The 24,516-nt window shown below is 38.8% G+C and overlaps 1 protein-coding gene across 2 annotated transcripts; it reads left to right on the top strand.

The window, feature by feature from the left end:
• Window positions 1-6,006: 6,006 nt before the first annotated feature.
• tecrb (trans-2,3-enoyl-CoA reductase b) lies at window positions 6,007-23,466 on the top strand. 2 transcript variants are annotated; one of them, XM_084716097.1, is made up of 12 exons: window positions 6,007-6,098; window positions 11,266-11,316; window positions 17,453-17,504; window positions 17,644-17,688; window positions 18,490-18,593; window positions 18,998-19,113; window positions 19,702-19,807; window positions 20,095-20,167; window positions 20,250-20,293; window positions 20,431-20,488; window positions 22,390-22,478; window positions 22,719-23,466. In XM_084716097.1, exons 1-12 carry the CDS (start codon window positions 6,084-6,086, stop codon window positions 22,890-22,892), a joined length of 927 nt encoding a protein of 308 aa, XP_084572223.1. In that variant the 5' UTR covers window positions 6,007-6,083; the 3' UTR covers window positions 22,893-23,466. The 2 variants fall into 2 exon arrangements, with proteins under 2 accessions (XP_084572223.1, XP_084572222.1); XM_084716096.1 differs by lacking the exon at window positions 6,007-6,098 and having other exon boundaries at window positions 10,964-11,316.
• The last annotated feature ends 1,050 nt before the right edge of the window (window positions 23,467-24,516 follow it).

Raw genomic sequence — 24,516 nt, 5'->3', positions numbered from 1 at the left:
TAGCTAAGACACGCCTATAGGGACGGCACGTCATGCTGCGTTCACAGGCTGTTGGAACTATTCCTGCACAGTAACATACCATGCCTTAACTGTCTCACAAAATCATATCTGTGCCCAAAACTCGACATGGCTCGGTGATGTCTAGAAGAGAACCTCAGATAAGAGTTGCTCTCCCAGATCAGTTCTTTTATGGAAATTCTTAAGTTTGGTCAGACCATCAGAAGTTCATCAGTTCAAACAAATATATATAAAATAAAAAAGGTCACGCCCCTTCCGGTGGACCACCATAAGGGCTAAATTAGGAAAAAATAGGAACTGTAGTCAATGGCTGTAGACATAGGCGCCAACTTGAGTTGAACAGTGGTGGGGCAAAAAATATCAGTCTATATATGTTGATGAAGTGAGGGGTAGGGATGGAAATTTTCCCGAAAATGACTTTAGAAATTGACTTTAGTCTGTTATCTGGTGGTATTTATAATTATTACTGAGGCAGAAACATTAATCAGCGCCATAATGAACGTAATATTCTGCATGCTGCATGCAGCTTGACCTTTGCTGCGGCTGGATTCAAGGATGAAATGCCAATTTCAGCCTGTGATCTGTCACTGCCTGACTGAACAGCCTCATGGAAGTAATATTTTACAATTCTTCATATTTCAACCTAACGAAATCATTGGGTGTTTTCAAAGCCATGATATTGAGCCGAAACAGATTCCACAGTGAGTTCGCGTTCAGAGGCTGCTGCTGAGCGCAGTAGATGGCTCCTTCAGTGCGCACTTCGATGGTTAACATAGTAGGCTGAATAAAGTTAATGATCACTGAAAGTTAGGAAGTAAAGTTCTAAGAAACATTCTCACTAACTTTGTGTGAGGCTTTGGATAGATTCTTCGTGAGACTTTGGTGTCTTTCTTCAGTGAGGAGCACCCAGTGCTGGGTTTGGCTGGTAGAAGGACCTTGAGTCACTGGATAAAACAGTTTGGGTAAAATAATTTTAAGTACAGTGATGTTTGTGTTGATGACGTGGCCTATATTGTGCAAGACAAGAGATGCAGTTCACTGAGCGGTTTAACAATGTAATGTTGTCTTTTACATTGACAAACATGTGAAATTCATAGCACAGCTAAAATGGAATCAGAAAATACTTTGTCATTTGCCATATGACATTTTTTTCAAAGTCAGGCCCCTTGTGGCACACTGGAAGGGGTGTGACTTCATCTCCCAACTACCTTTGTAATAAGTTATTACATCAATTTAAAGGGACAGTTCAACCCAAAACCAGAAATCCATATTTTTCCTATTTTTATTTTTCCTCTTACCTGTAGTGGTGTGAATTGCAAAGTCTTGGAGAAAATGGGGCGGCACGGTGGTGCAGTGGTTAGCACTGCCGTCTCACAGAAGGTCCTGAGTTCGATCCCCAGCTTGCTGGGGGAGTTTCCATGTTCTCCCCGTGTCTGCATGGGTTCTCTCCAGGTTCTCCGGCTTCCTCCCACAGTCCAAAGTCCATGCATGCTAGGTTAATTGGTGACACTAAATTTCCCGTAGGTGTGAATGTGAGTGGGTGTCTATCTCTATGTGTCAGCCCTGTGATGAACTGGTGACTTGTTCAGGGTGAACCCCGCCTCTCGCCCAGTGTCAGCTGGGATAGACTCCAGCAGCCCGAGACCCTTCCAGAATAAGCAGTTACAGAAAATGGATGGATGGATGGAGAAAATGGCTACAGAGATGTCAGCCTTCTCTTAAATATGGGGCTAAATGACACTCAGGAGTTCTGGGTTGAAGTTGCTCTACTGGTTTATGACATTTATTTTGTGATGAAATAAAGTACGTCTTTGACTCTGCCTCAGAAATAACAATCGACAAGACAGCTGTTATGACGCCTCAAATAACTGGGAAATTATTATGTTAGGCAAAATATAGATAGAGTCGGGTCAGTTGTATTTAAGTTTTTACTTCCCTCGTACAGTCTGTTTTTAACTGTATATTTTTATTTTTGCTGTTTGTTTATTTATTTGCTTTGTTTTTATGTTCCTTTTTAATTATGTTTAATGGCATTGTTCTGTTTGTGATGTGAAAACACATCATTTTGCAATATGGTCGATTGTAATATACAGCTCTTTGTAAAATGTTATGTTAAATGAATTGTGATGACTTAAAGAAAAAGAAGTTAACCCTTCATCTCATGAAAGTTCTCACAAGAGTGATCATTCTAACCCAAAGTATTATCTGTCCCTAACCCTAACCAAGTGTTTTCTGTCACGAAACCTACCAGCACTGTCGCATTATAATACATAATTTTTTGTACATTGCACATAATGAAAAAACAGCGTGTACAAATCTGTCAAGTTAGGTTCCCTTCCAAACACACCCGTATGGCTTTTGTGACTTAAGGCCCATTCTGTCAAAAAAATTCAAGAACCGACTTCTTGACTACATTAGAAAAAAAAAACATAACATGCCCAAAAAAGGGAGAAAAAATAAACTGTGCCAGCCCACAGTACTGCCCTTTTAGGCCCAGCAGTGGATCACGGCCGGGTGGTTGAGACTGGATGATAGAGGCCATCTTTTCAAACAAGCTTGTAATATGTTTGATTTTATTTTTTACAATCAAAAAACAATGGTTCCATGCTTAAATTTACCTGTCCCCATGGACATCACATGGCAGACCAGTTCACAAGCAGTCACAGCTAAGGCCATGAACAATGGATACACCACAATAAAAAATAGCTTAGAAGTACTTGCTATCCATGCCCTGTACAAACTTTAAAAGGAAGTCCAGTCACTGAACCCTACTCTGCCAAAATGAAACAGTGAATAGATTGCTGGCAGGAGCTTTTGTTATGCTTGGGTGTAGCCCAGATTTAAAACAAGTCAAGTACTGGCTGGTAGTGAGCTCCAAGAGAGGGATATATGCCGGGAATAACATTTTGGCACTTTACCTTCACAAGGACAAGGTCCTCCAAAATAAATATCTCCAATTTGAACCCATTTCTTAGGCCTTTGCTTGAGATTAAATCCGAGATTTAGGTGGAGGTCATCATTACTGTCATGTGAATAATTGTAAAAATACAGTAAGATTCTTGTGCCCCGGCTCTCTCTGTCATTATATAAAGGGCACACACTACATATGTATAGATATGTACTCAAGACGAGCCACTCACACCGAGTCACCATAGTACGGAGCCATCTCGGATCAAAGAGTTTGATTCATATAAGTGATATTTAATGAAAGTGTGAGGGAAAAGAGAGTTTGTCTTCATGTTGGAAAATTGAAAACATGTGAAAACACTGAGAACTACGTAGTACCGAATCTTGGGGTTTGACCATTAAACTGTTGATGATGATTTCTTTGTTCAAGGTTTCTTAAACAGACCTGAAATATGGCTCGGTGCCAGAGTCATTTTTACGTAATTTTTGTTTTGTTAGTTCTTCATCATTTTCAACTTGTTACATCTTCGTTGTTTTCATTTCAGTACGTGTTGTACTTCATTTTAATCTTGTTACATCTTCATTGTTTTCGTCTTGTTTTTACCTATTTTTTGTCTAGTTACATCTTCACTGTTTTCGTCCTTATGTCTTTTACACCATTTTTGTCTTGGTACATCTTCTTGTGACATCTTGTTATGGATTTTATGTTGTTTTCAGTTTGGGTTTTACATGATTTTACACAATTTTTGTCTGCGTGTTTTACAGGGTTTTTGTTTTGTTAAATGTTTTTCATCTTGTTTTGTCTGTCGTGTGTGATATGCACTGATGGATACACCAAGGAATCATCTTCTCAGTGTGTTATTGTCCCATCCATTTAGGTTGAAATATGTCTCGATGTTCAGAAGGAGGCGCACAGTGGTGCAAAACTTACCGCATCTGTCCTTTGCTAAAGTGTCTGTCTGAAAATGTCAAATGAAATTATTTTGAACAGTGTTTCGATTTTGTCTCAGACCCTGTAACATGGCTCAGCATGGCTTTTAAAGTAAGAAAAGGTATGATGCAAGTGTACGAGCAGCACTTGAAGGCAGCTTTTCAGATTCAGTGTACAGCACACATGAGCATGCTGCTCTTTCACACAACTGGCCAGCAGAGATTTGTTGGCACTGGTAAAAACTGTGCTTTCAGTGTCAGTATTTACATTGAAAACAGTGCACAGTAAGTTACTGAGAGCATATACAACACTGAATTATTCATACAACTTTTACACCCTTTAAATAGTGGAATGTAACTAGAAAATGTGTTCAGGAAAAATAATTTACTTGAGAATTTGGATGTAACAAACTAGCCTAAATGGCTTCTCATAGAAGTTTTCAATCAATAATTTACAGTACACCTTTGGTGTTGTCTTTTATATACTGACTACACCTTTGTTGTCTCTGTTAGGTGGAGCAAAACCTGTTTGAGGCATTTTAAATATCACTGCAGGTATCAACAGCTCCACAGACCCACCCAAATCACTGCAGGATTTAAGGTGGAGCTCAGAACAATATTCTATTAGAAAGGCCATATTTTTTTGGTATGGTTCTTACTGTCGATTTTTTTAGGGTATCAGTTCAAATGTACTCATACAGCCCTGTGTATTGAAGCATTTTGCCTGATTGTTTTAGTATTATTTTAGGCATTTTAAACTCATTAAAACAACAACCAGCTGATTTGCACACAGTTAATCTCTCACATCCCAAATGTACAATTTATCGTGTTTTTATTTTTACACTCTTAAATCATCTTCCATGCAATAATATCTTCATACTGTGAATCATCCCATGGATTTGCTGCTTGTACTCTGTGCAATCCAAATCTCTCTGCCTCTGTACAATTATGCATTCACTATTAATGTTTTTTCTCTTAATCTAGTGTTACACATCATTTGTGTATTTTCAACCTGTGTCCAATTACCCTGCACAGTTATCCATATATCTGTTCAAATAACTGTATACTTTTCCACATATCAGTACAAGTGAAAGGTGTATATAGTTTTGGATTTTTGTATTTAATTTACTTTAGTTTCAGTTAGTTTCCGAAGTGGGTTGGATTGTTTTGGTTCAATTTTAGCTTAGTTCTTATGAGTTTCAGAATTAGTTTTAGGATTTAAAGATATAAGTGAGTGTGCTGCCTTCGCACTCTCAATAAACTTATACACTAGTGCCTCCTCCTGCTGGTCTTGAACATTTTAGCCAAATTGACAAAGACAAAGACATTTGCTGTATATTTTGTGTTTAACTTTATTTAGTTTTCTAAGTATACAATATTGTTTCAGTTAGTTTTCTTTTTCAAAAATCTAGTTTTATTTTATTTCAGTTAACCAAAATGTTTTTCATATCTAGTTTTTAGTTAACTAACTGTGGTTGTGTCAGAACTGTCCTCCTTGAATGTATTTTTACTTTTCACATTGATGTGTCTTCATTCTGTCCTCACTGTAGTGTTTTCCTGTACAAGAAAATGATATTTCACTAGATGCTCCCGACCCAATACAAGCAATTTATAGCCTGATCATTTTTAATCGGTATTGGTGACAACACATGAGTCAAATTGAAAACTTTATTTATGTAACGTAACACAGAGAACATAACATAACACAGAGAGAATACAATGTACACAGAAATGCATTAAACAAGATAAAGCAAATATTAAAATGAGATCACATGGTGTACAATTTGTGGGGAAAAAACGAGGAGACTACTAAAAGATATTGGAAAATAATGGCATTTGGGAAAAAAGTTGGAAAAAGTAACTTGACAGACAAATTATTTTCTATTCAGCTTAAAGAAAAAGAAAATGTAAGCGGTCCATAGTGTTTTGTGACCAGTTGGACCAGTGAGCATGCGCACAAACAGACAGCGCTTCTATTCAAAGAGCAATAAACCCTATGGACATCCAATTATGTTGGCATAGCCGCGACCTCTCCGTCTGCTGAAATCTCATTGGCTACGTCGCTGATGGTGTGGGTGTATTCCATTGAATGCTCCTCGTTTTGATTGGCTGCGACACGGCCGTAGCGCCCGCCTACGCTGGCTTCAGCAGCGGCATATTACCGCGCTGATTGGAGGCGGCTCTGTCACTCATCTGGGACATTAAGGAAGGGGGTGCTAACTGCCAAGATGAAGCACTACGAGGTAAGTAGTGTTTATGAAACTCAAAACCGTCAATGGGGCGCTGCACAGGATCACAATTTAAAAACTGAAGCCAATTAAGATTTTTACTGTTATTTCTTTAAGCGTAAATTCCACCAGAATAATCAAATTTAAAGGTTCAAACGTGAGCAGTGAGGGTCGCATGCTGCTGCAACACCGCCTGTCATGGGCTGGTTGCTATGGCCGGGGATTTGTGGCCTCTCGTATACGGATTATAACGGTTGTATTTAGTAAATTCATGGCTGAAAGTTAAGCTGCAGTCACAATTGTGATTAATTATAGTTGCGCTGTGTATTTGTTGGGTTTTTGATAAACACTGAATGTCTCTGTATGCTAAAGACTGAGCCCTCTTTATGAGATAATTCTCGCCATTATCGCCATCTCTGGCTGGAATGACTCATGGCGCTTCTTATCTTGTTATTACCCAATAGTGCAGGTGAACAGTCAAGTGTGCAATCTCAGCCCTATGTAATTAACCCTCGTAGCCTCGATGTCATTTTCTTTAACGTTACAAAATCACTCAGATCCTAAGTTGAAGAGAGAGGCTTAGTAAAAAAAGAGAACAGATAAAATATTGTGGTTAACTGTCTTAGAAACATCCAGACTTGACTTTATACAAAGGCCTGTTTTATCTTTAAACTGAAAATGTTCCTGCTTTTTTTGTTACTACTGTATAGATGCAAGCCCTGACAGTTTCTCTAAATGTTACCATACAGTTTCATGAGCACCAAAACCCACCAGACAGGATTTGAAGTAGTCTGACAGAAACTAACCCAGCCAGTGGCTGCTCCAGTTCCCCTTGTTTCACTTGACAGATGTGGCATGTGCAACCTATGAGGGGGGATACAGCATTAAATCATGGAAATGACAGACAACAGATAGGCAACAGCTAAGTTGACTGTTTTTCTCATAGCTCAACACTTTGTGGTGGTAAACATAAAATGTGTGCTTACTTGTCAAAGTTTTTCTTATGTATTGCCTTTATTATTCAGTAGTTGCACTGGTGTCAGCATTTATTTGCAATGGTCTCTGTAAGACATAGGCCACTCCTGACAACCATAGTTGATCTGCTCACCTTTTCATGGCCATCGTCAGTTATCACCTTCTGGACTCAGTTACTCAGTTACACCCTTGACTGCATTTCAGTATCTCAAGGCTGCATAATTTTGAAGTATGTCAGGGCACAGTGTGATACTCAGGCACATGATGTGCCCACATTGTAACCAGTGTGCCCAGTATTACACAGAAACACAAGGCCTTTAATAGTCTTAGAAGGTCAACTATGGAAGAACAGCTGACGTGCAGTCCACATATTGGCTGATGGTGTGGGCTTTACAGACAGACCCAAACCAATGTCTCCTACTTTTTCCACTATTAGAGCTGTGAGAATTTGTGATTGTTGCAAAATATTCTGAAGTCACAGTTTTTGTTGGCATTTTTGTCACTATTGTACAATTTTTTGCAGTAGGAATACACTTGGGTTAAAGGCTTTTGTACAACTGGTCAGCTAAACTGAATGATTAGCCAGTAAATAGGCATTGTTTAACATAAGCTTTAACAGGTTTGCTAATTAAAGTCACAAAATTGTGGACTGGAGGCCGAATGATATATGAGTTGACTTATATTACCAGCCCGATATTCACCTGTCACCACTATATTAGTCTAGATATTTTGTCTGATATGCATATGTATATACTGGAAGCTATATCTTGCCCCCATTGCATATCTTAGTCATGTTGTATCTTTGTTTTCAGGGATCAAAACAAGGTAAAAAAAAAAAAAATGTGTGTAAATATATCAGAATTGTTTTACCCCCTAATATCTGTTACAGAATCGGCCCCAAAAGTCCAGTATCGGTCAGGCCTTAGTGTAGACTGACTGACACCGTGACCAGTACACACGTTAAAAGATAAATGCACACACCAGTACAAACATATTCTTTTTGAGATATTTTTTACCATGCATTATTCTTCAGTGCTTTATCAAATAAATTTAAATCTTAACGTAATGGATTCAAATAATGATTTTTTTTTTAAATTGCATCCTTAATTGGGCACCAACGTATGAATCAGAAGCTAAACAGAAATACTTGAGCAAACTAAAACACATATAGTTGTTACATTTTTGTTGTTAGTGTTCACTATATCATGTAACATATATCAAACTCTTAATGTTTTCCACTTGTGCCATTTGACCAGATAATTCATAGTTTCACAGCATTTACACCAGATAGCACCAGAGAGCTGCATCACTTTCACGGTGATCTGTCTTGCTTACACACCGCAGTACATTACACTACGCTTACACTAGCATTTAGCACATAAAGGGCAAAGAAACATAAGATTGTCTGTTAATCTGTCTAAACAGGTAATCTTTCCAGATATCAAAAACTGTGCTTTACCTTGGGATAAGAGGTCCAGGCAAAACCAACAAACAAACAGGCAAAGTCCACAAGCAATTAAATCTTATTTCTCCCTGCTTCACACTCACCCCAGAGTGAATTAGTGGCACAGACTGTCACTGGCTGACAGAGGCTTTATATAGCAAGATGAGATTGGGGGGGGGGGGGGGGGGGGGGGGGGGGGGGGGGGGGGCAGTGGGTATGCCTGGCACACAGACAACTGAGATGGGTTTATTTCCCTGAAGTCCCCACTGCAGTGTCATGTGTCCTGCTTGATTTAAACATACGTGAATGTTTCATTTACAGTTATATGACAGATCAGTTGATTCATTTAAAATGATTGATTTTAAGTTGAAGTTTTAAAACGACAGGTGGCCTTGTGCACATTAAAACACACAAAATAAAGTCACATACAGACAAAATTTGCGTGCATCTCCACAAAACCTAATCGCCAGCAGGCCTATTTAACTTTTATGCCTCTGCCCTTGGCATCAACCAATACTGGGCAATACTGATACCGATATTAGGGAGGTAAAAAATTCTGATATCAATATATCAGTATATCGGTCAATACTGTCCAATTTTCTTTGTTGAAAATGTATTCTTTAAGGATTTATATATGTATATGTAATTTATAAAATCCTTTGGTATTCTTAATTTTTTTTAAATATCTGAAAACATTCTTGTCCCAGACAAGAATTCACAGCTTGAAACATTTTAAAAATGTGTTAAAAGCCTCCAAAATCAAAAACTAGCACCTACTTATAACATAGGTATAAAAATGTGCCATTATAAACATTTGTTGACCCTTTAATGTTTTGTCCTAGATTTCTGTCAATTTTTCCAGATTTTTACAACAACATGATTTAATCAGGCATAAAAAAGGGTTAGCTATACTCTAAGGACCCCTGCCTCGCTTCCTGGTTTAAAAATGCTGCTGCTCCCCTCAAAATACAGTTTTGTCTCAATTCTCAGGAATGAGTGAAAACTATAAACTAAAAACTAAATAAAAACAGTCTGTGTTATATTCTGTAAGAAAATATCAGACAACCTATACTTGGATACAAATGAAGACAGATATTGCTGTGCAAGGCCAATATCGGGCTGACTGATTTATGGATCTGGCTCTGCTCTGGACTAAATCTTTAGCATTTTGTATAACCATTTCATTTGAAACAGTAAATCAAAGTGTCTCAGATAATGTCTGAGCAGAACCTGTTATTTGCCATTATGTGTTAATATTTAGCTAGCAGATTAAGCACTTGGTATTTATGCATATAAAAAATGATTCAGCAGTCAAATAAATAAATTCAGGAATCATAAATAATTTGGACAGTGTTATATGTAAAGGAACAGTTCACCCCTGGTCTGTAGTGTCATTCCTTAAGATAATGTGCAGACCTTGTTGTGAGCAATTTCATGTAGGAACTATCTATCTAAAAAAAAAGTTACTGGATACTCGGTAGTTCCTATGTGAAACTACTCAAAGCAAGGTCTGTAGATTGTCTTGAGTAACCAGGTCATCATTTTCTAGAAAGAGACACTGGTTTTGAATTTTTCAAGTGTATTTTTTTTTTCAGGTGCTCTGAGCACCACAAGCTAAATGCCATTTAGTCCCATTATATTGGAGAGAAGGCAGACATTTCTTCGGCCGATATCTAAAATATATAAACATGTACTTTTGATTTTGTGGTGAACTGTCCCTTTAACATAGCAGAAAATGTTTCATAGATACACATACTGTACATCCATTATGTAGTGTCCATGTTACCAGTTGCGACTGTATGTCTTTCACTCATTATGGAAACTGTATCCCGACTGTTCGTCATTAGAGAGTAGAGGGTGGGGGTGAGCTCCACCAAGGGGAGTGCCCCAACTAATCCCTCACAGTCTTGAGTATTATCACCCGCTGGTGGCAGGAGAGGGAGACTCCGCGTGTGAGTGACTGAGAGATCTAGCAGTTCAGTTTGGTCGGTGGGTCTGCAGGGAGAGGGCCGGCTGAAGCAGTAGTTGTTTATATTTAGCTGAGGAAAGGAAGAGAAGGGGTCAAACTAGGAAAGGGGTGGTGCCATTTGTCATAATACCTCTCCTCCATCTACCCACTTATCCAGGGGTTGAGAGGTGTCAGGGGTCGTCAGGTGTCCCTTTTTTAGGGAGGAGTTCTGTTTCAAGTCACCACAGCTTTGAAATATAGATGCTGCTGTCCGCTCTAGAAGTTTCTCTCATGTTGAGAGATGCACAGATGATATACTGTAGACAGTCTGCCAGGGGGATACCGGGCATTCCTGTGTATGCAACTGTGCACACACATGTGGCATATGTCCGCGCTCTAGGGGTCGGCTGGCAGTTAAATAAGGCAGCGCACCAGAAGTGAAGGAATGAGACGGGGGCGAAGAGGGAGGGAGAGTGAGAGAATGACAGAGAGGAGGAAGAGGGAGGGGCAGAGGAGCAGGAGGAGAGACAGATTTATTTCCACAGCTGAGTGCTGCCCCTCTCCTCTATGGTTTTGGCGTGGATTTTGGACCGGCAGTCAAGAAGAGTGACAGGAACCAAAGGGGAAGAGCGAGGGGAAGACGGGAATAAACCGAGTTTAGGAGGAGGACTGTGGACATGGATACGCTAGCACTAGAAGCCACTAGCAGTAAAAAAACAGCTAATGGGGCGGCGGTGGTGGCCCCATTGCCACCTCCAGCCCCGGTTAAACGCAAACCTGCTAAAAAAGCTAAAAAGGCTGTTGTTTTCTTTGAGGTGGAGATACTGGATGCCAAGACCAAGGACAAGCTCTGCTTCCTGGACAAGGTGAGAACTTATTTCTTTTTTCTTCATGTGTTTGCAACAGTTTACATGTTGATTTAAGTTTTCTATCTTCATCTCTGCAGAAAGTCTAATTAAATGCCATACTTTCACATTTAAGCTGTCCCTGTGTCTGTGTTGTGCGTCTGTCTGTTTTCTAAGTGCAACAGGTGCAGTACATCTGGTCCTGTATTAACAGTAAAACATCACTGTGTCTGAGTCAGGCGTTTTCTAGAACATAGCAGACCTGCTGTAGCTCTAGTCCTTACTGGTGGTCTAAATGAGACGCTGGAACTCCGTCTGATACATGTGAAACAGCACTGCCGGGTTCAGTTATCTGGGTAGACTGCTGGCATGCATACAGGAGGTAGACAAAATATCATACAAAACTGTGCAACTGTGTTAACCAGGGGTTCTTAAATGTATTACTCAGGTCTGTATCTTTGAGTTTTATTAAAGGTCAGATGTTCAGAACATTTGGGGATAACAAAATAACATTTATTTCACATAAATACACTAATTTCTTGATCAAATTAAAACAATGACAAAAGACACAGTTTATTAACATTGTGAAGTGGGACCTTGGGAGTTCATATCTTCACTTTTAAACAACCACCATAACCAAAGTTGTTTTCACTTTACGTTTAGTCCTTCCTCATTCTCTGATGTATCTGACATATATGCATTTGAACATTGTTGGAAACATTTGAGAGAATGTAAGCACTTAACTCAAAAAATATATATATGAATATATGATGGTGAAATCAGTCCTTTCGCCTCACAGAGTTGATCTACCGGTGCCTTGATCTGTTAGTTTGTTTGTGTTATTGTGTGACTTAGGTATTGTAAAAATGTTAATTCCGATATATGAAAGTCACGCAATAACATGAAGAAACTAACGTGTGATCAGGGTTACAGTGATCAACCCCTTCATCCGTAAGCTTGGGGCAGAATCATTCCTGTATAAATGCTGTTACAAATACTTTGCTTATACCTATCAACAGTTTACCGTGTATATTTCCAGTTTTTTCATTCATGACAACATAGAGAAAAACACTTGACGTATTTTCTTTTTCTTACTTGACACCAGTAATACTTTGCCTCACAGTAACCGGTGTGAACTGCTTAATGCAGAACTGACATTTGTGCCGGATTATCTTAGAACTTGTTTACATTTGCTTAATGTTATTTTGCGACAGTGGTTCTCAATCTGGAGTTAGACAGATTATTTCCGTTGGTCACAGATGGTTGTAGAAAGTAAATTAAAATAAGATGTTATGGCAAGCTTGGAATGAGAGCCAGGAAGCTTGTGAAGTCAGCCCCTTAAAGACATTCAACATAAGTGTTAAAACTATGGTTAAAACTATACACCAACAGAAAAATGGCAGTTATCAGCATAAACCACCAGGCACTGAACAGATATCAACTAACACTAACAAAAAGTAAAATTTGCATTTTATAAGATAAAATAGAAAATTTAAACCGCTTAGTCAAGCGTGATGGGAAATGAGGGCTGTAGTTTAGACTGAGTAATATTTTTTAGTATCGCCTGTACCAACTATGTTATGTGAGTTAAGTAGTTTTTACGTGTTATACAGTAATTCCTGAAGAGTCTCAGACAGATTAGAAGGGTGAGATGAGCGTAGGGTTTGATTAAAAAAAATGTAGAAAAGGCCCTTCTCTTTGAACAAACAGACGAGTCTTTACATGATAAGGTGCATGTGAGAAATAAGGGATTTTATTAAAGTGGAAACAAAGGCTGTTTGTGAAAATCTGGAGAAAATGCAGTTTGCTGGACTTTTTTGGGGGAGAAATCAAAAAGCCTTTAGGCGAGATCCTCCTCACACCATGAGCAGTTTAGGTATTTGTAGCAAAGAATCCAGCCCTGCTGAGTGCAGGTGCAGCACAAAAGCTGCATGCATAATTTTAAAGAAAGGTAGTTTGCACGCAGAATATTGTTAGCTTTAAAAATGTCAAGTGGCACCGTTTTAATCAGCAAAGTCTTTGTAAAGCAAACAAGCTCTGTGTCTTTTACAAGAATGAGTTTGCACTATAGTGGCCAGAGTAATATTGACCAATAGAGTCAAGTTGTGTTTATAGTCAGGATTAAAGAGTATCATTGTTGTATTAGTCACATTTATTTTGGTAGGATGTTTAAGCCTATTGTTTTCCAGGTATATTTACAGTCATTTGTACTTGGCTTGTACTTTGTTATTATTGTGTTAGAAGGCTTTAATTTGTTAGTGGCAGACCTGTAAGTCAGTGCTGTTGCATTAGGAGGGTTTAGTGTGTTGTTGGTGTGAGGCCTGATAGTGTATAGAGTTGCATTAGCCAAGTTTACAGTGGTGTTAGTCTGTCAGCGAGGGCACGCTCATCTTATCAAAGGCTGCACCTCAAGACCACTAAGTCTAAAGTGCTATCCTTGCTGGATTATTACCAGATTAGCAGAGTTTCCATGGTGATAGCATGTGCAATCTTAACACCTTGGGAGAGCAAGTTTCACAGAATTGACAGATATAGATCTGGATCTGGGGGACTGGTTTCCTAAAGTAGGCTAACAGAGCTAAACTAACAGATTGAGTGAGAAATCAAACTTTAGTCCAGAATGTGGTGTGGTTCAGGGTTTGTTGGGCAGACGCAGTGATCTGTATACTGAGTGAAGCCTCTAGAAAGAACGGGGAGCTGCAGGGGTCACAGAGAGGTAGTTTCTCAGTGATGTCATCCTGCTGAAAATGGCCCGTGGAGCTCAGGGTGACGTGAACAGAGGCCAAGTCAGTTACAGCAGATGATCTCTACAGTCTACGGGGCCACCCACAGTCTGTGAGGAACTTCAGTAGGAAAATGATCACAGAATATAAATGTTTTACAATATCTTTCACAACAGAGCTGCTAGTTCTTAAGTTCTGGTTGCTCAGTTGCATAAACCAGGTTAAGTTTCAAACTTAAGGTTGTCACATAAGCAAAATATTTCCCCAAGGTAAGGGTTGTTCTTAGGAGTGTTTTTTATTTTTAATTTGACACACGGCTGACTCAATAGTGAGCAAAGCTGTCATGAAACACCCTTTTTATTTAATTAAAACCAAACTGATGAGAAAAATGAACACTTGGAACAAATATGAGCGAGATAAGAACTACCTAACATGCCAGAAAACACGAGAGAAAAATTTATTTTATGTGTACTTCGATGTTTTAGTTTGGCCCCCCTCCGACGTATTAACATTTGGGAGGCAGGATTTGTGACCTATACTGCAGCCAGCCACCAGTGGGTGATCGAGTCGTTCTGGCTTCACTTTTGTGGAGCTGTCATGTCGTCCATCTTTGTATATGTCAATGTTACTAGGGTTGCAAATTATAAGCACTTTCCTAAATCAATCATTGGTAATGTCAATCGTTGCTAATGACCACATATTAAACATATACTTGAATATCGAATAGCATGTGGATTTCACTCATAACAGTAATTGTTAAATTTCAGATCTTTATTTGAAAGTAAATAGATTAAATTTTACTGAATTGATCAAAGTCTCAATGACCAATTAATCATTATCACTAGTTCTTAAACTTCAAAACAAAAGCCCTGGCTCTACACCCTGCTTCACTGCTTTACCAGCTGCTTGATCAGTGCGATGCTGATATGATGGCATGATCGGTGCCGTTGGTGTGATCGGTTGCTCTCAAACTATAAACAAGGTTTTGTTGTGGGCTTGTTGAAATGGCAAAATTACTATACATTCGGCCTTTGTTGGAATTACTGATTGTATATCGTACGGTTGTTAAAATTATGGTACAAGTTAGCGTTGGGCAGTGTCTACCAAAGTGACATATGACGGTATCCACAGTGAAACATTGTGATAGATGATGATATTGTTGCTAAGTTTAAAACGGCCTTTGTCTCAATGCCACATGTCTGTGTACTTATTGGTAAAGCTGAGGGGATGCACCACCTCAAATACAGAGAGCTTTTAAATTGTGATGTTGCAATGGTTGGGGACTTAGTGGTCAATGACATTATCCATGTATCCTACTTGAATTGTCAGTTTTTCCTTGTGGCTCATTTAGCCACAGAACAACACACACACACACACACAGAAAAATATGCTTTTCCTTGCATTAGTCTCTTCCTATGTCAGACCTTTGCTGTAAAACATGATTAAGTATAGGAATACATTTCACAAAAGCATCTTAGCTGTAGCTCTCCACGTCTGTGCCAGCAGGGAAATATCCGATTACTCCTAAAATGTTTTGAGAACCCTGTCACCGAAGCTATGAATGTCAAAGGCTTGAGAGAAAGTTGATGCTGATGTCTGAGGTGCTGTTATGATGTAACATGTAGATAGTATTGCAGAGTTTGTTTTCATACTTTCTGATGCATTATTCTATTTGTCAGCTTCCATTCATTTCAGTTTAGTAACCTGAAAATCTGTCATTTACAAAATAATGATGGAAAGGTTGAGATTCACCTCAAGCATGTTTAAATGCCTCTGTAAGTTTATTTACATAACATTCTGGAATTAAGGGATATCGATGGATGCGTGAAAAATTACAGACATTTACAGATCGAAACATAAATATAGATTAGATTTCATAAGGGTGAGGGAAGGCCAACATACTATGTGCAGTAAATGGGCTAAAATGTGAAAAACACTGGTATTTTTTTATTTTGATAAGGTCAGACAGTGCCTCAGTAACTTTATTAACAAAGTCGTATATTAAACATTGGATGGAGCTTCTGGGTCTGAAAAGTGAAGCCAATGTGGAGGTGCCTTAAACCTGCATTCTTTCTAATGGCCAGCAGGGGGCGACTCCACCAGTTTCAATAAGAAGTCTGATTGTATGTAGCCTTATGGCAAAAAAAAACCTACTTCTGACCTGATTTATGACCTCAAGTAAATAGTTTTCTGAGTTTATGGTCTCTGTCACCTGTTTCAAGTCTGTCTTAAGTTTGTGGCAGAGTTATTATAGTTTTTTTTTTTTTTTCATTTTTAACTTTTCTTTTCAATACAGTTTAGCTTTGTTAAATTTCCGGAGTGGGTTTGCTCCGTTCAGTTTAGTTTTTATTGTTTAAAAATGTAAAAGTTTTAGATTATTTTGTATTAATTTCAGTATTTTAGAATTATCTTATTATTATTATTATTATTATTATTATTATTATTATTATTATTATTATTACATGTGTGGTATTTGTCTGGAGCAAGATTAAAGAAGTTCAGAATAGGTATTACAATAGAAACAACACTTTGTGAGACCAGTTGTCCCACAGTCATGGAGACATCCCAGTTGTAATAAATAGATGCACAAATGCCTCCTCATGTTCGTTGTGTTCAGAAATTTGACCGAATTAACAAAGACTAAACTAAACTAAAGACACATTCTGTATATTTTTATTTTATTGTGGTTAGTTTTGTAAGTTCACAAAATCATTTCAGTTAGGTTTTTTTCTAAAGTCTTCAATTTCAATTTGACATGTTCAGCTTAGTCAGTCAAATGTGGGGTGTAAAATAATCCAAAAGACTTTTTGTCAAATTCACCGACTTCTCATGGTCTGCAAGCTGTCTGTTTTGTGTGTGCGCCGAAAAACAAGAACTGCACAAAAATGCACGCCTTAACAAATATTGTGCCTCCCGTGATATAGATATTGCACTCGTCTATATTGTGACTTATATAGTGTGTAAGCTGCCTCAAGTCAAACACATAAATCTAGTTGGCCATAAAATGGGAATGCGGTGATGACTTTAAATCACCAAACTCAGCCTCAGTCCAGGAGTATCTGTAACAACTGTGTGTCCAGACTCGCCTGTGTGTGCTTCATGTTTCTGTTTTGTTGTCATTGTGTTTATATTTGGGGTCGTTGGGCCGTAGCTGGCAGCCTGGCACAAGGTCGTATACTTTGGCTGTGGTTATGTATGTATGTGTGCGTGTGTGTCTGTGTGTCTAGGCTCTTTGAAACTTTAATACCAGCTGTTGAATACCCCATGTCCACGGGGTGTGTGGGCACAGCCAGAGCTAAATTTACCACTAATCACCGCCATGAATGGAAAACAGGGTTATTATCTGTTCCTTTGTGTGTGTGTGTGTGTGTGTGTGTGTGTTTGTTTGTGTGTACATGTTCCTGCACTCTTATTTATTGTGGTGTTATTTGTAGGTCGAGCCAAATGCCACTATCGGGGAGATCAAGTCTATGTTCCACAAGAGCCGTGAGTGCCGTCTCTCTGCAGGCGACTTAAACCTCATAAATCTTATTTGAGATCAAGCAAATCTTCAAGCTGCACACAGAAATACCCACTTCATGTCCCGTCTTAAGATGTGTGTTAAGTATTCATCTGTCTGTTTCAGATCCACAGTGGTACCCAGCCAGACAGTCCATTCGCCTCGACCCCAGTAAGTCAGCCAAAGTATGAACTATTAGTATGCTTAGCCCAAAGATATACTTGCTGTTTAAACATGCGTTTGCGTTCCAATTGCATGCACATAGTGTTAATTTCTAAGGACGTGTGCAGCCATCACTCTGAACGGCTGCAGGATATGGGAGGCAGCCATGATGCATAGGGCTGCATATTTGATCACACAGTTAAAAATAAGTTTATGTTCAGCCTTAAAGCAATAGTTCATATTATTTTAGATTAAGCAGTATACTGGTGTAGACGGTGTCTGCAACAAAAGGTATTTTAGCCACCTAAAACAGGCTTACCCAAAAATATCAATATCACTTTATGTGCATGCTATATTTGGAATATTTTCACTGCTTTACTGGCCTTTTCCGAGAGGAAGCCGCCATCATATAAGGCAAGTATCTCTCCAACCAAACCAACCAAATTCCATTGGCAAAAACAGTTTGGTTGGTTTGGAGAGAGTGATATTTGGCTTATATAACTGTGGCTTCCTGTCAGAAAAAGCTGTCTGAAATCTGTGAAAATGTTCTCAATACAGAATATGTAATGTAGCGTTTTTTTAAGGTGGCTAAAATACCTTGAGAAGTACATTACTTAGCTTCTGTTCTGGTGCTCCTTTCCAAACTTTTGGTTGTCCCAACCATCATCGACTGTAGCTTACACTGACTATAGATAAATACCTCATACGGCCCCATTTTAAATAATCCAAACTTAAAGGGAATGTAGTTTTACATTTCTGTCTACAACCAGCTCATAATTTACTCATAAAGTAAATGTGTGTGTGTCTCAGAGGGGAAGTCTCTGAAGGATGAGGATGTTCTACAGCATCTCCCTGTGGGAACCACAGCAACCTTCTACTTCAGAGACCTGGGAGCCCAGATCAGCTGGGTCACGGTGAGTACAACACGGAGCAGACCAAAGACAGGGACACGTCGTGCCGTCACACTCAGGTCCAACGGTCTTGATGAGCACACATACATCAGACTGCAAGTGGGATCAAGCAGAGCTATATTGAGATTTCCCTCGGGGTGAAAAGTGAGTGAGTGAGTGTGTGTGTGTGTGGGTGTGTGTGTTTCTGTGTGTGAGGCGGCAGAAGTTTCCTTCTGATCTTGAGGTTAATTTGCTGCAGTGAAGTTCACTGTTAAAGTTGTATTGGCTCTGCTTGGAATTGAAGCAGGGGCAGGAAGAGGAAATAGATGGGGAGGGAAGATGGTACATTTATATTTCTGACACATTAACAAATCAATATGTCAGTAATACTTCTCTGAATTATCCTGTCCTACTTTCTTTTCTTTCAGGTCTTTCTGACAGAGTATACCGGCCCTCTGGTCATCTATCTGATGTTCTACTTCAGGGTCCCCTTCATCTACGCACCCAAATATGACTTTACCACCAGTAAACACTGGGTTGTACAGTGAGTGTCACCAACACACCTCCACAAACCATGGCAAATGTGTTGTTATTGTGTTGAGTCTGACCCAACCGTAAGGAATAGTTTGATGTTTTGTGAAATGCGCTTGTTTGTTTTCTTGCAAAGAGTTAGATGAGAAAACCACTCTCACATTTGTGGGTTAAATATGAAGCCACTGATTCTTTAAGCACTTCTAGTCAATCTAATCCCCGCTGTCTAAATCCACGCCAAATTCACTCTCACCTTGCATGAGCATAGCAATTATCATTCTGTTGGCCGATTGGAGATACCATTCACCCATCTAGTTACCACCCCGTCATTAATCATCAGAAATTAAATTAAAAGGTAAGTTCTGATTGCCAAGACTGAAACAGTTATTACTATGTTATTACATGGCTTTGTTAAATATTCAATTTTTATTGGTCAATTACAATATTCTAAGGTTGTTATTTCTATATAGGAGACCGCTGGTTTGTATAAGAGACGATGATGCTATGAAGAACAGACCCTTGCCATGGACACAGTTATGACCATAGACTCTGGAGGAATAAGAAATAATCCAACTAATGAAGGTGTCTGTTCTTTTTCCAGTCTCGCCTGTATGTGTCACTCTTTCCACTATGTTAAGAGGCTGCTGGAGACGCTGTTTGTCCATCGCTTCTCTCATGGAACAATGCCGTTACGCAACATCTTTAAGGTGAGATATTAAGACTATCATAACTTGCCTTAGATTAGTACGGGCAAAGGTCTGATGTAGGTTACATGGAGTAAAAGGTAGGGCTGTGACAGTGGATTTTCTCTCACTGCAGTGACAAAGCAACATATTCCTGCAGGTTTGCAGTTTGCCATGACTGCCTATTAATTCAAAATGTTGAGTTTAAGACCATAGTAGGCATCACATGCCTGTGGTAATGCAGTAATGTGGTTATCTACCACCACAAAAAAGTCTCATTAACAATGATCTTGTCACATTTTTCATTTCAGAACTGTACCTACTACTGGGGCTTTGCAGCATGGATGGCCTATTACATCAACCACCCGCTGTACACACCACCCAGTGAGCATGCAAACACACACACAACACTCACTAATTGTAACTCTTTTTCATCATCACTCATGTTAACTGTGTCCTGTTGCAGTCTACGGGGAGCAACAAATCAGACTGGCCCTCATCGTATTCTTGGTACGACTCTTAATATCCTCAACACATTGAGCTGTAACTGATTGTGTAATTTATCGTTTGCTCTACACACATCACTTTACTTACTACACACTTACTTTACTTTATTAAATCACTTGTGTGACTTTTTTCTTTCTTAGTTCTGTCAGATCGGCAACTTTTCCATCCACATTGCTCTTCGGAACCTCCGTCCACCAGGTACACACACCTCTATCACCTGTACACCTCAGATACACACAACTGTACAGTTCAGCTCACAGTGAATGTTAAGCACGTGGATGTTTTCTGGCTGGTTCCCTTTAAAAATTGCAATGGATATTTGACATGTTCAAATACACATTTTTCCTCTTACCTGCAGTGCTATTTATCCATCTAGATTGTTTTTGTATAGATGGATAAAGTTGAGGTAAAAGAGGTCAAATCTGTACTTTTGATTTTGAGGTCATGGCTCAAAATTCAATGCACATCAATTTATATCCTAATGTATTTGAGTGATTTTTCAATGAAAGACCCAGAAAACATGATTTCAGATTAAATATTCATGACTTTGTAAGCAACAATCAAAGTCAGCTTCAATGGAAGATCCTAATACAAATGTCGCTCCGTCCTCATTGGTGCAGATGTATATGGCACCACCTTTTTCCAGCTAAGCCCCACCCACTTCAAACTAGCAAGAAGAACAAACAAAACACAGGCCTTGGCGATAAAACTGTAATGATATGTATTGACAATAGATAAAGTGGTTAAACTCAACATTTTTTCTCCTGGTCTTCATTAAAATAGGTATTTATGAATAATTATTGATATTGACTCAAATAAAACATTTTACTGTGATATATTTTTTGGCTGAGGTGGCAAATTTTGTGTATTTTCCATAACTAACATACATTATTGATTAATATGTTTTGAATCCGTTACATTTGTAATGGTGATTATTCCAGACAAAAATCTCTCATGTGAAATTGAACTGTTCAGACTTCAGCAGAGAATTGTGGACTCATTGTTGCTCATAGTGAGAAGACGGTTGAAAAAACTGGGTTTCATGGGATTGAAAGTAGAGCAGAACAGATACTGGATTTCTGCAGCTGATATTGATATCTGAGAGTAAAAACTTTCTATGTATCAGCTGATATTCTGTATTTGTATATCACTTATGCTGGAAAATTGGGACAAATTATGTATTATATATACAAAAAAATATTATTGCCAACACACTAATTCCTTTTTTGGGGGTTGAAAATGTATTCTATAAGGATTTATATATATGAAATATATGTAATTTATGAAATGTTTTGTTTTTGTTTGCTTTAATTTTCTGAATGTCAGAAAACAGCCTTGTCTCAGACAAGAATTCACAACATCAAACAATTTGAAAATGTGTTAAAATCTTTCAAAATCTAAACTAACAGCACCTCCTGATAACATAGGTGTAAAAATTAGCTATTATAATCATCTGTTTTAAATGTTAAATGTTTTAATGAACATGGTGGCCCTTTAGAGTTGTGTCCCAGTTTCCCATCAACTCTGTCAGATTTTTACAAAAACATGATTTAATCAGGCATAAAAACATTTAGCTACACCTTACAATTAACAAAAACAAAAATTACTAGGAGGTTTGCCCCATACAAGATTTAATAGCTAAGAGTTTAATCTTTTGAAATATATGTAATATGTTAAAATCAAAACTTCTTCAAAATATACACACAAATAGAACAACTCAAATTTATAAAAGTTCTCAAATATACATTTAACACTGCCTATTAAACTAAAAAAAAAAGAAAAACAATCTGCATTATGTTCTGTAAAAAGAACAGTGGTCAAGAATGATCTGATACTGATACAGGCCTATAATATTGGCTGATTAATAAATCTGGCTTAAAGGCATAATATGCCTGCATCTACAGAGAGCCTGCTCTCTGCCTGTATCTTCTCATTATTTTGCTGTGCTCAGGACCAACCCAAAACTTTCTGGCATTTTTCTGGTGCATTTAGGAACAGCTCATTTTATGTTGGGCCAAAATGGAAACACTGGAACAAGGGGTTGGATTTTAAAATCAAAATTTCTTTGACATTCCTTTTCTTTTGCTACCTTCTTCCAGGCTCTAAGACCAGGAAGATTCCCTACCCAACCAAGAACCCCTTCACCTGGATCTTCCTGCTGGTCTCCTGCCCCAACTACACCTATGAGGTAACATGTTTTGTTCATCAAGTGATTCTAAAAAGAGATTTCTCTGCATGAACGTGGCATGGATTGATTGAAAAGTGGAGGGAGGCGTCAAATTTAGCTTTAAACAAGATTTCAACATTTATAGCACGTCTAGGTATTTGTATTGTGTCATTGTACAGTGAAAGTTAGTTTAATGTCCGGCTGCTGCCCTCTTGTGGCTGCAGCCTGCAGTGTGTAACAGCCCTCCTCTTCCTCTCGCAGCTGGGCTCCTGGCTGGGCTTCACCCTGATGACCCAGTGTCTGCCAGTGGCCTTCTTCACCTTGGTGGGTTTCATCCAGATGACCGTGTGGGCCAAGGGGAAGCACCGCAGCTACCTGAAGGAGTTCCGCGACTACCCTCCTCTGCGCTCACCCATCCTGCCCTTCGTCCTGTAGAGGAACGACCGACTGCTCCCTCGCCCCTTTCTGCTCTCCCCCCACCCGTAGGAGTCAAGTACACCCCCGCCTCTCCACCCCCAACCCTAACTGAGAGGGTGTTTCCATCCCCAAAACCTACACTGGAACTTAGTAGACTGACTGACTGACTGAAGAAAGCTAACCCCGTCCCTTTTCCCTCCTGCACCCCTCAACCAAATTGTCTCTTTCCCTTACTGTCTGCGATTCCTGTCTTGGTGTGTGAAAATGTAAAACACTACACTTGCTCTATTTTTTTATTGCCTCCAAACAAACCCATTCTGATTGGTTAGCTGACTTATGTACGTTTGAGTTTCCAGAGCAGTCTACACCTAAAAAAAAGCTCATAGTGAACGACCTGCTATATATAAATACTGTTAACCTTGCTTCTGTCATCTAATACTGTTGTTCTGAGGCTGAGTGTGCTCCTGGTGATAATCAGCTAAACCTAAACTGTTCAGTTTTGATATCCAATTCATCTAAATTTGAAATCATGATACCATTTAATTTTGTTGATGTCTGAAGTAATTTATTAAAAAAAAAATGTAAACCAGAATGTTGTTGCTTTGTTATGTTTTACATGTGTCAGTCTGAATGTGTACTGAAGACTTCACCATCAACACTCCTGTCCAGTAATACTGGAGCTTTATACAACCTAATTCCAAAAAAGGCTGGGATGTTGCGTAAAACATAAATAAAAGCAGAATGCAGTGATTTTCAAAAACGTTTGGACCTATATACAATTGAATACAGTGCAAAGACAAGATATTTAATGTTCAAACTGATCAACTTCATTGTTTTTTAATAAATATACACTCATTCTGAATTTGATGCCTGCAACATGTTCCAAAAACAGGAGCAGGTTGACCAGTGAATTACACCTCCTTTTCTTCTACATTCAGTAAGCGTTTGGAAACTTGTTGAAATTTTGAAAGTGAAATTTTGTCTCATTCTTGCTGTTATACAAACTTCAGGTGCTCAACAGTCTGGTGTCTTAGCATTGTTTAGCTGAAATAAGCAGGGACGTCTCAGAAAAAGACGATGGCAGCATATTTTGCTCCAAAACCTGTACGTCCCTTTCAGCGTCAATGGGGCCTCCACAGATGCGATAGTTACCCATGATGCCATGGGCACTAACACACCGCCATAACATCACAGATGCTGCTTTTGAAGTTGGCAACAATCGATGGTATTTTTTCTCTTTAGCCTGGAGGACACACTGTCCATGATTTCTGAAAACAATCTGAAACATGGATTCATCAGACCACAGCACACTTTTCCACTTTATATCAGTGGATCTCATATGAGCCTCACTTTGCATGGTGGAGTCTTAACTTGCATTTGTAAATGCAGCGGCATCGTGTCCTGAGCCCATGTAGTGTCATTTCTAACAGGTTTTCAATAACATGTCAGGATAATATCAGTTGATGTGGAGATGGTGGTAAAAATGGTCAGGAATGCTTCTTTATACACACATTAACTTCTTCCCAATATTTACTAATTAGGCCAATTGTCAATTGGTGATAGTTTCTCATTTTTAAAAAGTGGGTCCCCTGAAAAAATGCTGCCTTTGATGATATTATGGATTGTAGATGGTGAAATTCCT

This window comes from Lutjanus erythropterus, chromosome 3 (genome assembly GCF_056507025.1).
Source record: "Lutjanus erythropterus isolate fLutEry1 chromosome 3, fLutEry1.hap2, whole genome shotgun sequence".
Taxonomy (NCBI): domain Eukaryota; kingdom Metazoa; phylum Chordata; class Actinopteri; order Lutjaniformes; family Lutjanidae; genus Lutjanus; species Lutjanus erythropterus.
The sequence above is the reverse complement of the archived record's forward strand: the minus strand, read 5'-3'. Positions and strand labels throughout refer to the sequence as shown.